At 38.4% G+C, this 12,779-nt stretch overlaps 1 protein-coding gene across 1 annotated transcript; it reads right to left on the reverse strand.

Moving 5' to 3' along the window:
* Positions 1–5,962: 5,962 nt before the first annotated feature.
* On the reverse strand, positions 5,963–7,252 carry LOC136852232 (uncharacterized). The gene has a single exon (XM_067126681.1). The coding sequence runs from the start codon at positions 7,250–7,252 to the stop codon at positions 5,963–5,965; it is 1,290 nt and encodes a 429-aa protein (XP_066982782.1).
* Positions 7,253–12,779: the final 5,527 nt, after the last annotated feature.

Below are 12,779 nucleotides of genomic sequence, written 5' to 3' on the forward strand. Positions count from 1 at the left end.
GCACTGAACTTTTTTGTGACAGATATAGTTGTCGTTATGGGGTTCCTGAGGTGCTGATTACAGATAATAGGAGAGAATTTGTGAACAAGACATTAGAGTGTCTTGCAGATGTAATGGGCATTCGGAAAGTCACTAATATTTATTCCCTATAGACCAAAAGCTAATGGGTTATGTGAACGGGCAAATAGGAAGGTAATTGAGGCTCTCAGTATTACTGTAGGGGCACTGATGTAAATTGGGATTGATATATTCCACAGGTGCAGCATAGCATCAATTCTATGGTTAGTGATACCATTGGAATGTCTCCCGCTAAAGCACTATTTGGCTACCCAGTGCATTCGATTTATTACCTATTCCATTGGGTGATGATACATTTAAGTCGCTGATCTCTACTGCTAAGGAGAGATATGAGCGTTTTGCTAAGAATCTTGGGTTGAAAACTCAGGATATGATTGACAGGAGCAATTCAAAGCCAGATAGAGTTACAGTTACTTTGTAAAGTCCCCGCTCAACGGGTTTTCTTTAGTGAACCTCCCGTTTTCTATGGTGCCTTTTCTCCTGACCTTAGGTCGCAATACCTAGCCATGTTTTATTTATGTAAATATGCATTTATTACTTACTCATTTGTGCCCTTTTGTATTGTACGTGTGTCAGAGCATTGTTGTGTCTAAATCTGTTAATTTTATTTGTCACATCTGTATTTACCTGTCCTGTTTCACATTGAGAACAATTGACCTCGGGTCACCTGTATGTCCTTGTACGTCTTTGTACTGACGTCCGCACACCGATTTATAAGCGGCCTGCTCCCTTAATAAACTAGCAGTCAATGTCTACCTGCTCTCTCTTTTGCACCCTCTCACAACTTGGGAGATAGGGTTTTTGTGAAAATAAATGTTAGGAATCAGTTGAATTATAAACTAGGTCCTAAATTTGAGGGTCCTTTTTGGGTTGTAGAAGTAAAGAAGTGATAGATATTTTGTTGTTCAGGATGAAAATACGGGAGTGCCTCTGTTAAGTTAAGTATATCTTAGTTTTACCAGACCACTGAGCTGATTAACAGCTCTCCTAGGGCTGGCCCAAAGGATTAGACTTATTTAACGTGGCTAAGAACCAATTGGTTGCTTAGCAACGGGACCTACAGCTTATTGTGGAATCCGAACCACATTATAGCGAGAAATGAATTTCTATCACCAGAGATAAATTCCTCTAGCTCTTCATTAGCCGGCCGGGGAGTCGAACTCGGGCCTAGCGAGTGGAAGGCCGCAACTTTACCGACTCGCCTAAGGAAGAGCTGAGTGTCTGTTGACACATATATCTAAAATTAAAAAGACAGGTTAATGGGAAACTTGAGGGTTAATTCCTGTGATGCACTGTTGTTTCTGATCATTTTTTCCCTTTCTCTTTTGTTTTTTAATGTGTTTTAAAAGTGTGTGATTTGTAGTGTCTTTTAACTGGGGAGGATGTCTATCCGTAGAGTTATACAAATCTTTGATAGTACGAGTTCAGTCTTTTTTTTTTTTGCTGTTGTTTTTTTTTTCTGCGTAAGTGCAGCAGTTCGGAGCAGTTATTTTTTCGTGTGTTGCAATAATGTCTGAGAGAGGACAACTTAATTAAATTAGCCGCAAAAACCCGTAGAGTTTTATAGATACATGGGTTTCTCCTCTTTATTTGTTTGCTTTTTTTTGGGGGGGGGAAGGATTTGGTAACTTATAGGTTTTTTTCCTTTGTTTTTTTTTAGGTGCTGAAGTTTCGTCTGCTCATGGCTTTAGGGGTCGTGGCATGGGCTAATTCCGTAGTGAGGTTAGGCCCAGGTGTTATTATAGAAGAAGACTATGATGTGTGGTTGTCATCTGACGCAGTATCTTGAGTATAGAGTTTGAGGATATACAGTAGGTTCGGCAAGGGATGAGCTTGAAGCGTCCCAGAATAAAGTTCAGTCCCTTAGGAATTTATTGGGGGAGATGAAGACCGGACGGGATCTGTCTGACCCGTTACTTAATGCTACAGCTGTTAGGGTCCAGGATAAGATTAAGAAGACTTTAACATGGCTTCCAAATTTAGGTTCTTTGACTTCTCAGTTTTCTTCTAGAAGGAGTAAGAGGGCTGCGCCATTGTTAATTGGAGCCGTTCTGGTCATAGGAATGCTTGCCAGTATGTCAATTGCTAATTTGGTGAAAATTGAACAGGTATCAGTAGAATTAGCTAGCCAAGGTAAAACTTTGATGACTTTACGAGATAGTAATGAGAAATTACGAGAGGGTTTTGAGACACTAAGGACGTCTTTAAATGGGTTATTGGTCACAGTTGATAGGATGGGGCGGGGGGAGACTTAGATGTTACGATAGTTTTGTCTTCTTGTCAAACTACCTTGTTGAATATTGAGAAAGAAGTAGAATCCGTATTATCGGAAATTGAAATACAGGTTAAGACAGTGGTTGCCACTTCTAAGGGGCGAATTTTTGGAGATAGTTTACCTCTCGGGTCTTTAGATTTCGACTTTGATGAATGCAGCATATCAGTATGGTTCACAGCTACTTTTGGAAACCAGCTCCGCCCCACTCCAGTTTATGGAATGGCTTGTATCTCTGATATGTAGGAAAATCCCCGAACTCTCCGAAGATCAGTACGTTATGCTTCGGAGAGTTCGGGGATTTTCCTGCATATCAGAGATACAGGCCATTTCATAAACTGGAGTGGGGCGGAGCTGGTTTTCAAAAGTAGCTGTCCGTACAAAAGAAAGATGCTAGAATCTGCTATCATCAATCAAACCAACAAACATTGGAAATCGGACGACATCGACGCTTTAATCCTCAGACCGCTTCTGAAGAAGGTGTTCCAGGGAACACGACCACCAGAATCTTCGCCAAACGGGAGTTAATGAGGCCAAAAACCACTAGGGAATTATTTATTCTCCTCCTTGTAACATTTCATCTGTCCATATTTTACCAGTGAATAGTGTTTTATGGGCCTTTTTTATCTTCATATATATATATATATATATATATATATATATATATATATATATATATATATATATATATATATATATATATATATATATATAAAATTTCTGGAATGATCTTTCCTCTGAAAATCCCAACGTGATATCGTACATGTAAGAGCCCCGACGCTGCCTCTTCCAAACACGTGTGTTCGTCAATCGTCATCATCGAAGTGGACAGGACAAAGCCAGCGTCTCGTTTTCTTTCTCTACAGGAACGCTATTTCAACCATACAATATTTCCGTCTGTTCTTCCTAAGCATTGTTGTCTTAATGTATGTACAATCACCACTACTTGCATTGCCATGCAAGCATTCTAATCATGTACTCATAATGTTCCAACGAATCTTCTGTATCAAACTGTAGTGTGTTTCTGTTTGTGAAGATGCCAAATGTCTCTCCATTTCACATTTATTATGCTATTGCATTATATCCATTAATCTGTCTTGAATCTCATGCAATTGGCCATATGTAGAATTTCCTGGCCTTTCCACTGATGTATGTTTCATCACCGTTTGTTAATCATGTCTCTTGATATCGCCATCTGTTTGTCTGCCGACAAACACAGATGTCTGAACCTTTCATCTCTGTTTTACCTGTCTGTGTGTAGACGCTACATTACCGCTGTAAGGACTGGGGAATGAGCGACATACTGGCTGGGTGTTTACTGGTTTATTGGTTGTTCCTTACTGAGATAAATGTACATGTTGTTTTAGATTTAGCTGGCCTTGTGCCAGCACGGGCTCTTGCTTCTAGAGCAGCTCGTAACTATATGTTGATGATGAGTCTGTGAGATGGGTAGGTTAATGAAAACTTTATTATGATACATGAAAGTGATTTTGGTGGGGGATAAATGTACAGAATCTTCGAAGATGTTATTGACGCGTGCGAGCGGTAATGTAGCGTCTACACACAGACAGGTAAAACAGAGATGAAAGGTTCAGACATCTGTGTTTGTCGGCAGACAAACAGATGGCGATATCAAGAGACATGATTAACATACGGTGATGAAACATACATCAGTGGAAAGGCCAGGAAATTCTACATATGGCCAATTGCATGAGATTCAAGACAGATTAATGGATATAATGCAATAGCATAATAAATGTGAAATGGAGAGACATTTGGCGTCTTCACAAACAGAAACACACGTACAGTTTGATACAGAAGATTCGTTGGAACATTATGAGTACATGATTAGAATGCTTGCATGGCAATGCAAGTAGTGGTGATTGTACATACATTAAGACAACAATGCTTAGGAAGGACAGACGGAAATATTGTATGGTTGAAATAGCGTTCCTGTAGAGAAAGAAAACGAGACGCTGGCTTTGTCCTGTCCACTTCGATGATGACGATTGACGAACACACGAACACACACGTGTTTGGAAGAGGCAGCGTCGGGGCTCTTACATACATATGAGAACGACAAGTGCGCAACTGTTCTGTATTAGGCCGGGCGCACATTGAGACACAGGGCAGTGCAGAGCAGGGCAGACTCAGGGCAGGGCAGGGCAGGGCAGGGCAGGTCAGCATAGGTGTGGTGCGCACAATGGGAAGCAGTCTGTCGTCCTATGCAGTCCCTGTGATCATGGCTGCCGCTCATGATTACCTGAAAAACCTCAGCTCAGAATCTGACTCGGAAAATGAATTCGAGAATACTTTGTTATTATATGACATTTGTAGGGGAAAGAGATCACTGTGGAGGAGTGAGTACATGGCCAAGAGGAATACCCATGGTGCATTTGGTTTAACATCTGAGTTGAGTGATGAAAAATTCAAGAATTATTTCAGATTAAGCAGAGAACAATTTGATAAGGTGCATAACATGATACAAAGTGACATATCATCTGAAGGTTGCAACGCCCAAAAACCAATCGGGAGTAGAGAAAACTGGCTGTGTTTTTAAGATAAGTTTTATTTTCCTACACATCTGTCTTTCAGCAATATAGGAACGGAGGAAAAAAATCATCTGATGAACAATTCCCTTTTGTTTTGACCTGTAATACTGCCTCCATAATGTCATTATAATGGATAATTGTAAAAAGGAAAAATAACAGGGAAAACAATGTTGATAAGAAGCACACAGGTCTTTCCGAGAGATTCATCAGAAATTAACAAAATCATCAGACATATGACTTTCACATCATATAATAATTTGGTGGATTACTGAGCGAGTTACTTCCTGTGCCGCATGTGCGCAGAAAACTGCGTTTCAAACACTGCGTAACGCAGGCCGAAGCAGGTCCGCCCCTGCGCTGTGCTGTCCTGCTTGACAATGTGCGCGCTTACATTTAAAATAGTGAAATGCAGTTTTCTGCCCTGCTCTGTGCTGCGCTGCCTGTGTCGCCTGCGTCTCAATGTGCGCCCGGCTTTACCATTGCCTAGCAGTCTTCCCCTTTACTCCATCCATTCTTCATACTCTTTATTCCTTGGTATTTTATCGAAACGACCAATGATTTTATTTATACCCATCCCTCCCTCACTCTTGCTGTTCATTAGTGCCAGACTTTGGAATTCTTCTACTTATGCTTTCTTAGGCTCTAAAGCATATATTACAAAATTTCTTTTTAAGTTCAAGCAACAAGCTAACATCATAACTAAATCATAGTTTTCTTCTAAGGCTTTTTCAGAGTAGTATTAGTCAGCTCAGCTGAGAGGTAAAGAGAGGAAAAAAATAGGAGTGATTTTAAGAACAACAAATCTTTATTCCTTTTTACAATAGTTTTGTACATACAACGTGACAATTACCTTCTGAACATATTAAATAAATCAGCTTCCTTTTACATCACAAAGCTGAGAGCCCTACAGAAATTTACTTGCACCTAAAAACTAAGATTCTCTCAAAACTATGCAATATCCTCTGATTACAAAAGCATGTTTAATATATTGTAACTAAAATACAGGTATCCTGTTTAAACACTTTTTTTCCTCTTCTTCCACTGTTGAATTTCTCCAAAGCTATATTGTTACATGCTCTTGGGGTTTCTCTACTTTGCCTGCCTTTCTGTGGCCAATATGCTTCAGGTCTTTTATTTCTTCTCTTAAGTCTTCAATCTTGTTTCTTAGACGGGTTATTATGTTATTCTTCTCTTCCATTACACCTTGAAGATTCATGTTTTCCTTTACTTTGTCCATCTTCATATCATTCAGTATCTTATTATCCATCTCTAGTTTAATGATTTGGTCTCTGAGATCGTTTACTTCCTTGTTGCAGCCAAGTTCGTTCACCTTGCGAAGATATTCAACTTCGTTGGAGAGATCTTCCGCGCGGTCTTTCAGATTCTGGATTTCCTTTTCCGCACTTTTCTTTACTCGTTTGTTTTCTTCCTTTAACTCTCGAACTTCTCTTTCCTTGTCCATCACTTGCTCTTCCAGATTGGCAACCTGATTACGCAATTCGTTGTGAGTCTTCCCCATTCGTTGCAGTTTATCGCTCAAGGCATTTACTTGACTCTTCTTAGCCGTGGTCTCTTGCTTCCTCTCTTCCAGTTTGATCTTCAACTCTGCAATCTGCTTCTCGTAGTCATTCACCTTCTCCACGAGACGATCTCGTTCTGCAGTGTGTCTCTCCCTATCGCCCATCAGTCTTCTGTGTTCTTCTCTTAACTTCTCGACTTCAGTTTGTACTTCTGTTATCACTGCTTGCAGGTCGATTGCTTGGGTCAACTGGGTATTCTTGTTCTCCAATTGTTCCGTTTTCTCGTTCAACAGAGTTATTTGATGCTTCAAAGCTGATATGTCCAACCTCCCTTTCTCTTCTATTTTCCTCAACAAATCATCTATCTGTTGGCTATACTCCTGGATTTTGTTACAGAGATGATCATTACGAATATCAAGATTCTCATCCCCTTTTGGTTGTCCTCCTGAAATACCATTTCGGGACTGTTGCAACTGCCTTTTCAGATCTTCGAACTGTCTCTTGAGTCTACAGTTTTCGTTTCTCAAAGCTACAACTTTCTCATGAAGTTTCAGATTTTCGTCAACCTGTTTACCCAGCTGTCGACTGAATTCAGGATGTTGGCCAATCTGGAATTGCCAGCATGATGTTTGCCCTCCTTTTTCCTGAAGCTGCACGTGCAACGCAGCATTTTCTTCCTTCAGATTAACGATGGCGTCAACCACAGATTTTCGCTGGAAGTCCTTCAGCAATTCGGGGCAAGGAAAGTCCACCTGGGAGGGGTGCTCCACAAAGCACGCCAGCAGACTTACGAAGACGTGGTCGTTCATTTCTGGATGAGTTTTTTCCATGATGACTACTTTCACTTTGAAAGGAATTACATTCGTTGTTCTTCCAAGCCTTATATGCTACTCATTCTAAAATTTGGCTCGAAATTGTGAAATTATGAAATTTTTAAAGTAAAAAATCTTTTTATTTTTTTTTTATTCTGATAAACTCCTATAAAATGCTCATGTAAATGTATGCACATACCACAGTGGAGCAATGGAAAGGAATGTAAAATTTAGGCCAAAGGCCAAGCATTTGGACCTATGAGGTCATTCAGAGCTGAAAAGGAAATTATAAGTCAAAGGTTTGAAAGGTGTAACAGGAGGAAAACCTCGCAGTTTCACTTTGAAACAATACTTAAGAGAAGTGGAAAGTAAGATGAAAAAAAAAAGAATATGAAAGAAGGTATAGTACAAGGAATAAAAGGGGTTGCAGCTAAGGGCCGAAGAGACGCTGCAAAGAACCTTAAGTAATGCCTACAGTGCACCTCGTGAGGTGCACTGATGGCACTACTTCCCTACTACAAGAACAGAATAGGACTCCTTGGTCTGTTTCTGGAATTGCTGTTCAGTTTATGATTTCTTTTCATTGTATACAGTCATTCCAAAAGGTGTAAGTTGGAAACCATAGTAGGGTTAGAAATGAAGACAGAAAAAAGACAGGTGAGTGTATATGGGGTGGGAAATGTAGCGGTGCTTTCACCGACAGTAGGGTTCTTAGTAGCTTGATAAAGATGTTTGTGTGATCAGTTTATGTTAGGAATGATATCTAACATTAAGTAGACCCCTGCCGTGCATTCGTTCCCACTGCTTTTAGGACAAAAGCCTTTTCATTTTATTTCCTTGCATATAACTAAGACTAAATATACAAGAGTATATTGCTGCTCAAAAAATGCACACAGCATAGGGATAACAACCGGTATAACAGTCTCAAGTCACACGTAAATCAACAAAACTGAGACTGCGAAACTTAAACTGATAAACCTCTCAAATTGTAGACAATAACTGTGACTCAAAATCAAGTATCATGTCGCCTGTCTGAATATTTTGAAAAGCCAAACGAGTTCCCGCATCAGAAATGGTTTACAAAAGATGTCATCAACCCTTCGGTTCTTCTGTTTGACCATGGTCCCCATAGCCCGAATTGGAAGAAGAATGGCTGAGCAAAATGTATAAGCAGCACTCTTAATGGTAGAGTTTTGCAAGAATACACAGTACACACACACACACACACACACATATATATATATATATATATATATATATATATATATATATATATATATATATATATATATATATATATATATATATATATATATATATATATATATGTCTGTGTGTATGTATAGTATTATAAACATGAAAACGTGACGTTCAGTGCAGAGGTCATGCAGTGCAAGAGTGAATGCTTGATCGTTTTCGGATTTCAGCACTGCTCGGCGCGATTCAGCATATTCAGTGCGATTCAGCATTGGGTACCTGATCAGAAGTTGCCTCAGATACAGCCACACACGGAATGGAAGGAATGTGACCTGGACGTCTGATAATTCAGCACCTTTCGTACAGTCACCTTTGGAATACAGCCGGTGTCAGTTACGCGGGTTTGAGGCGGATCTTTCCATCTTTGTTTTGGATAGACGCTTCTAGAACTTTTATATGGTTATAAATCCGGATTATGGGCGTGCCTGGAGGTGGCTTTCATTCGTTCACATGTACCTAGTAAAAGGTTTTGTAGGGCAAATGTTAAGAGTTTTGGGAAATATATTTCATTGCAATGTGAGAAGCAGTGGTAGACAGACATTGGAAATTCCTTGCTGAAAGGGTGAGTGTTGAACTTAGAAAATTACTAACTTTTCCAAGTGTAACTTTTGGGTAGTTTACAGTTTCGGTTGCCAGGCCGTGTAACACCTTCTGCCCGCGCTACAATAACTCTGCCAAGGTAAGTAGTTCCACGACCCAGCGACCCCACGCTTTCTGGGGGGTCCAGGGGGGGCAAAGCCCCCCCAGCCAGGTTAGGGCACACTGCCCTATATTAGGTTAGGTTGGTTACATCTGGTTATCAAGACCTGGCACTACAGGAAAAGTTTGTATTGTTTGTATTCGTCTGCCAGTTGCCTAGTCAGAACCTACACCACAGCCTTGGCCACCTAAACTGTAGGCGCTCCCTAATGTTAACTCCCGGTGTTGATGTCTTTGTCTTTTCAGTATGTTTTCTGTGTGATATGAACCGAACGAATTTTATTTTTAAGGGATATTTTGTGTCATTACAGATGTTTCGAGGAAGGGGATGAAAACCATAGTCATTCGTGACATATAGCTATCTAAAAATGGAACTGATGACAAAATAGACTTAGAAAGTTCTTTGGAAATAGGCTTGGAGAATGTGGAATGTATAGGGGTCTTGGTGGGGAGAAGGGAAGTAACCCCCACAAATCATGCTTTCTTACAAGTGTTTAGTTTTGCTTTTGAGGGTGTGGCTTAATGGAATTTAATCATCTAGCATGCATAATTTCAGTTTACATGACTTATTAGACTTGCATAATAAACTTTAATTTTTTGTAAGCTAGGTTTTGATTTACATACCTTAGAAATAGGACACCTTACGCCTTACAGTTCGTTTGGGTTGCCCCAGGTCCCTCAGTGTGAGGCACCTCTGATGTCTACCAGAGAATTGCTAATGCATCTTCTGGTATATTTTGCATCTTCCAATCTTGGATTGTCTGGGATGCAGCTTAGATATTTGTCGAGCTTATTCTTAAACACATCTACGCTCACTCCTGATATGTTCCTCAGATGAGCTGGTAATGCATTGAATAATCGCTGCATTATTGATGTTGGTGCATAGTGGATTATTGTCCTGTGTACTTTTCTTAGTTTTCCTGGTATAGTTTTGGCACTATTAATCTACCTCTACTTGCTCTTTCTGATATTTTTAGCTCCATGATATTTTCGGAGATTCCTTCTATCTGTTTCCATGCCTGTATTATCATGTAGCGTTCTCTTCTCCTTTCGAGACTATATAATTTTAAGAATTGTAGTCTTTCCCAGTAGTCAAGGTCCTTAACTTCTTCTATTCTAGCTGTAAAGGACCTATGTACACTCTCTATTTGTGCAATATCCTTTTGGTAGTGTGGGTACCATATCATATTGCGATATTCAAGTGGACTACGTACATACGTTTTATAAAGCATAATCAAGTGTTCGGCTTTTCTTGTTTTGAAGTGCCGAAATAACATTCCCATTTTTGCTTTGCATTTTGCCAATAGTATTGCTATTTGATCACTGCATAACATGTTCCTATTCAACATCACACCAAGGTCTTTAACTGCTTCCTTATTTGTGACTGTCTCGTTGTTAGGTCCCCTATATGCATATATCATTCCTTCTTTATCACCATAATTTATTGATTCAAATTTATCAGAGTTAAATACCATCCTATTTACCTCTGCCTATTCATATATTTTGTTTAGGTCTCTTTGTAGTAAGTTCCTATCTTCATCACAGGTAATTTCTCTATTCTTGTGTCATTGGCGAAGCTTCTCATTACTGAGCCTTAACATTACTATTTATGTCTGCGATCATAATAACAAACAGCAATGCAGCTAACACCATACCTTGTGGCACATCGGATATTACCTTAGCCTCATCCAATTTCTCATCGTTTGTAATTACTATCTGTTTTCTATTTTGCAAAAATTCTTTTATCCATCTTCCTACTTTGTCCACGATATTATGTTTTCTAATTTTTTTCGCTAATATATTATGGTCTACCTTGTCAAAAGCTTTTGCAAAGTCTAGGTAAACCACATCTGTATCTTTTTTGTTTATCATATTTTTATATATGTTTTCATAGTGGACTAACAGTTGGGTTTGTGTACTTTTTTCCGGGTACAAAACCATGTTGACCTATATTAAACAAGCTATTTTTCATTAAATGTTTAATTATATTTTTTCTTAATAACCCTTTCATACACTTTCATAATATGTGATGTTAGACTCACAGGCCCATAATTACTTGCCTCTAATCTTGATCCACTTTTGAAAATAGGGGTTATATATGCTAATTTATGTTCATCATAAATCTTGCCTGTGTCTACACTTTTTCTTAATAGTATTGCAAGCGGCTTTGCGATAGAATGAACTACTTTTTTTTAACAAAATGGCAGGTATGCCATCTGGTCTGGCTGCTGATCCATTTTTAACTCCTTTGATAGCCTGCACAATATCAGCTTCACTAATATCTATGTCCGATAAATATTCCCTATTTTCATCTCTTGTTCCTGTATCATTATCTTCATTATCAATTCTAGGTGTAAATTCTCTCTTATACCTTTCTGCTAATATGTTGCATATTTCCTTTTTTCCATTCGTTAATCACCCTTCGTTTCTCAGAGGGCCTATTTCTACTCTTCTTTTATGCATCTTTTTTGCATATGAGTAGAATATTTTGGGGTTTTGTTTGATATTTTATAGGGTCTTTTCTTCTAAGTCCCATTTTTCATTTTCTTTTGATTGTATAATCTTTTGTTCTGCATTTTCTATCTTACTTTTTTATTTCCATCACTTTCCATGCATTCTTTTCTCCTGCGAGACCTTTTTTCCACTTTCTGATTTTCTGGAACAAGATCCTTCTGTGTCTTGGTATGCATGACTGGTGTTTACTTTTCTTCTTCAGAATATATTTATCTACTATTTTCTCTAATATTTTATATAATATATCCGTATTTACATGTATATTATCACTTATGAATATGTTTTCCCAGTCTTTGTTTAATTCTTCATTTATTTCTGACCATTTTATATTCTTACCACGGAAATTGTATTTTCCATACCCTTCCCACTTTTTCGTCTCTTGCTTATCTCTGTTTTCACTTGCTTTGGAACAGACTGTTAATTCTATGACACTATGGTCTGAAATACTCATATTATACACTATTATTTCTTTAACATAGTTCACCTCATTCACAAATACTAGGTCTAGAGTATTCTCCTTTCTTGTTGGGAGGTGATTTATTTGCTGAATGTTATGTTCTAGTAGCATATCTAATAGCTCTTCAAATTGTCTCTTATCTTCTGCGCTACTATTACTAACTTTTTTATATGTATAAATACAACCACAATCTCCTATTCGTTCTTTCCAATCTACGAAAGGAAAGTTAGTCTCCGGATAGGAGCATAGTCCAGTCTTTGTGATTTCTACATACATTATTTAATTTGTCTATTGTTATGTCAAACTCTTTAGTATTAGGGGGTCTGTATATTACGATGTTCACTAATTTTTCAGATTCAAATTCTACTGCAATTATTTCACATTCTGTGTTACTATATTTCTCATAGATTTTTCCTTGGTTAACGTCTCTCCCATATATCATGGTTCCCCCTTGATTCCTATTTTTCCTATCTGATCTATAAGTTTGGAATCCCTTTATCTGATCATCATTACCAGTCTCTTGGGAATATCATGTTTCACTTATATTCATTATATCTATTTTTTTCATTTTGGGTTAGTTCTTCTAAAAATTCTATTTTTCTTTTTGAGTTACTCAAA

The sequence above is a fragment of the Macrobrachium rosenbergii genome, chromosome 25 (assembly GCF_040412425.1).
Source record: "Macrobrachium rosenbergii isolate ZJJX-2024 chromosome 25, ASM4041242v1, whole genome shotgun sequence".
In the NCBI taxonomy this organism is placed as follows: Eukaryota; Metazoa; Arthropoda; class Malacostraca; order Decapoda; family Palaemonidae; genus Macrobrachium; species Macrobrachium rosenbergii.

Coding starts and splice junctions, on each gene's coding strand:
- LOC136852232 (XM_067126681.1), bottom strand. CDS start 7,252: ATGGAAAAAACTCATCCAGAAATGAACGACCACGTCTTCGTAAGTCTG.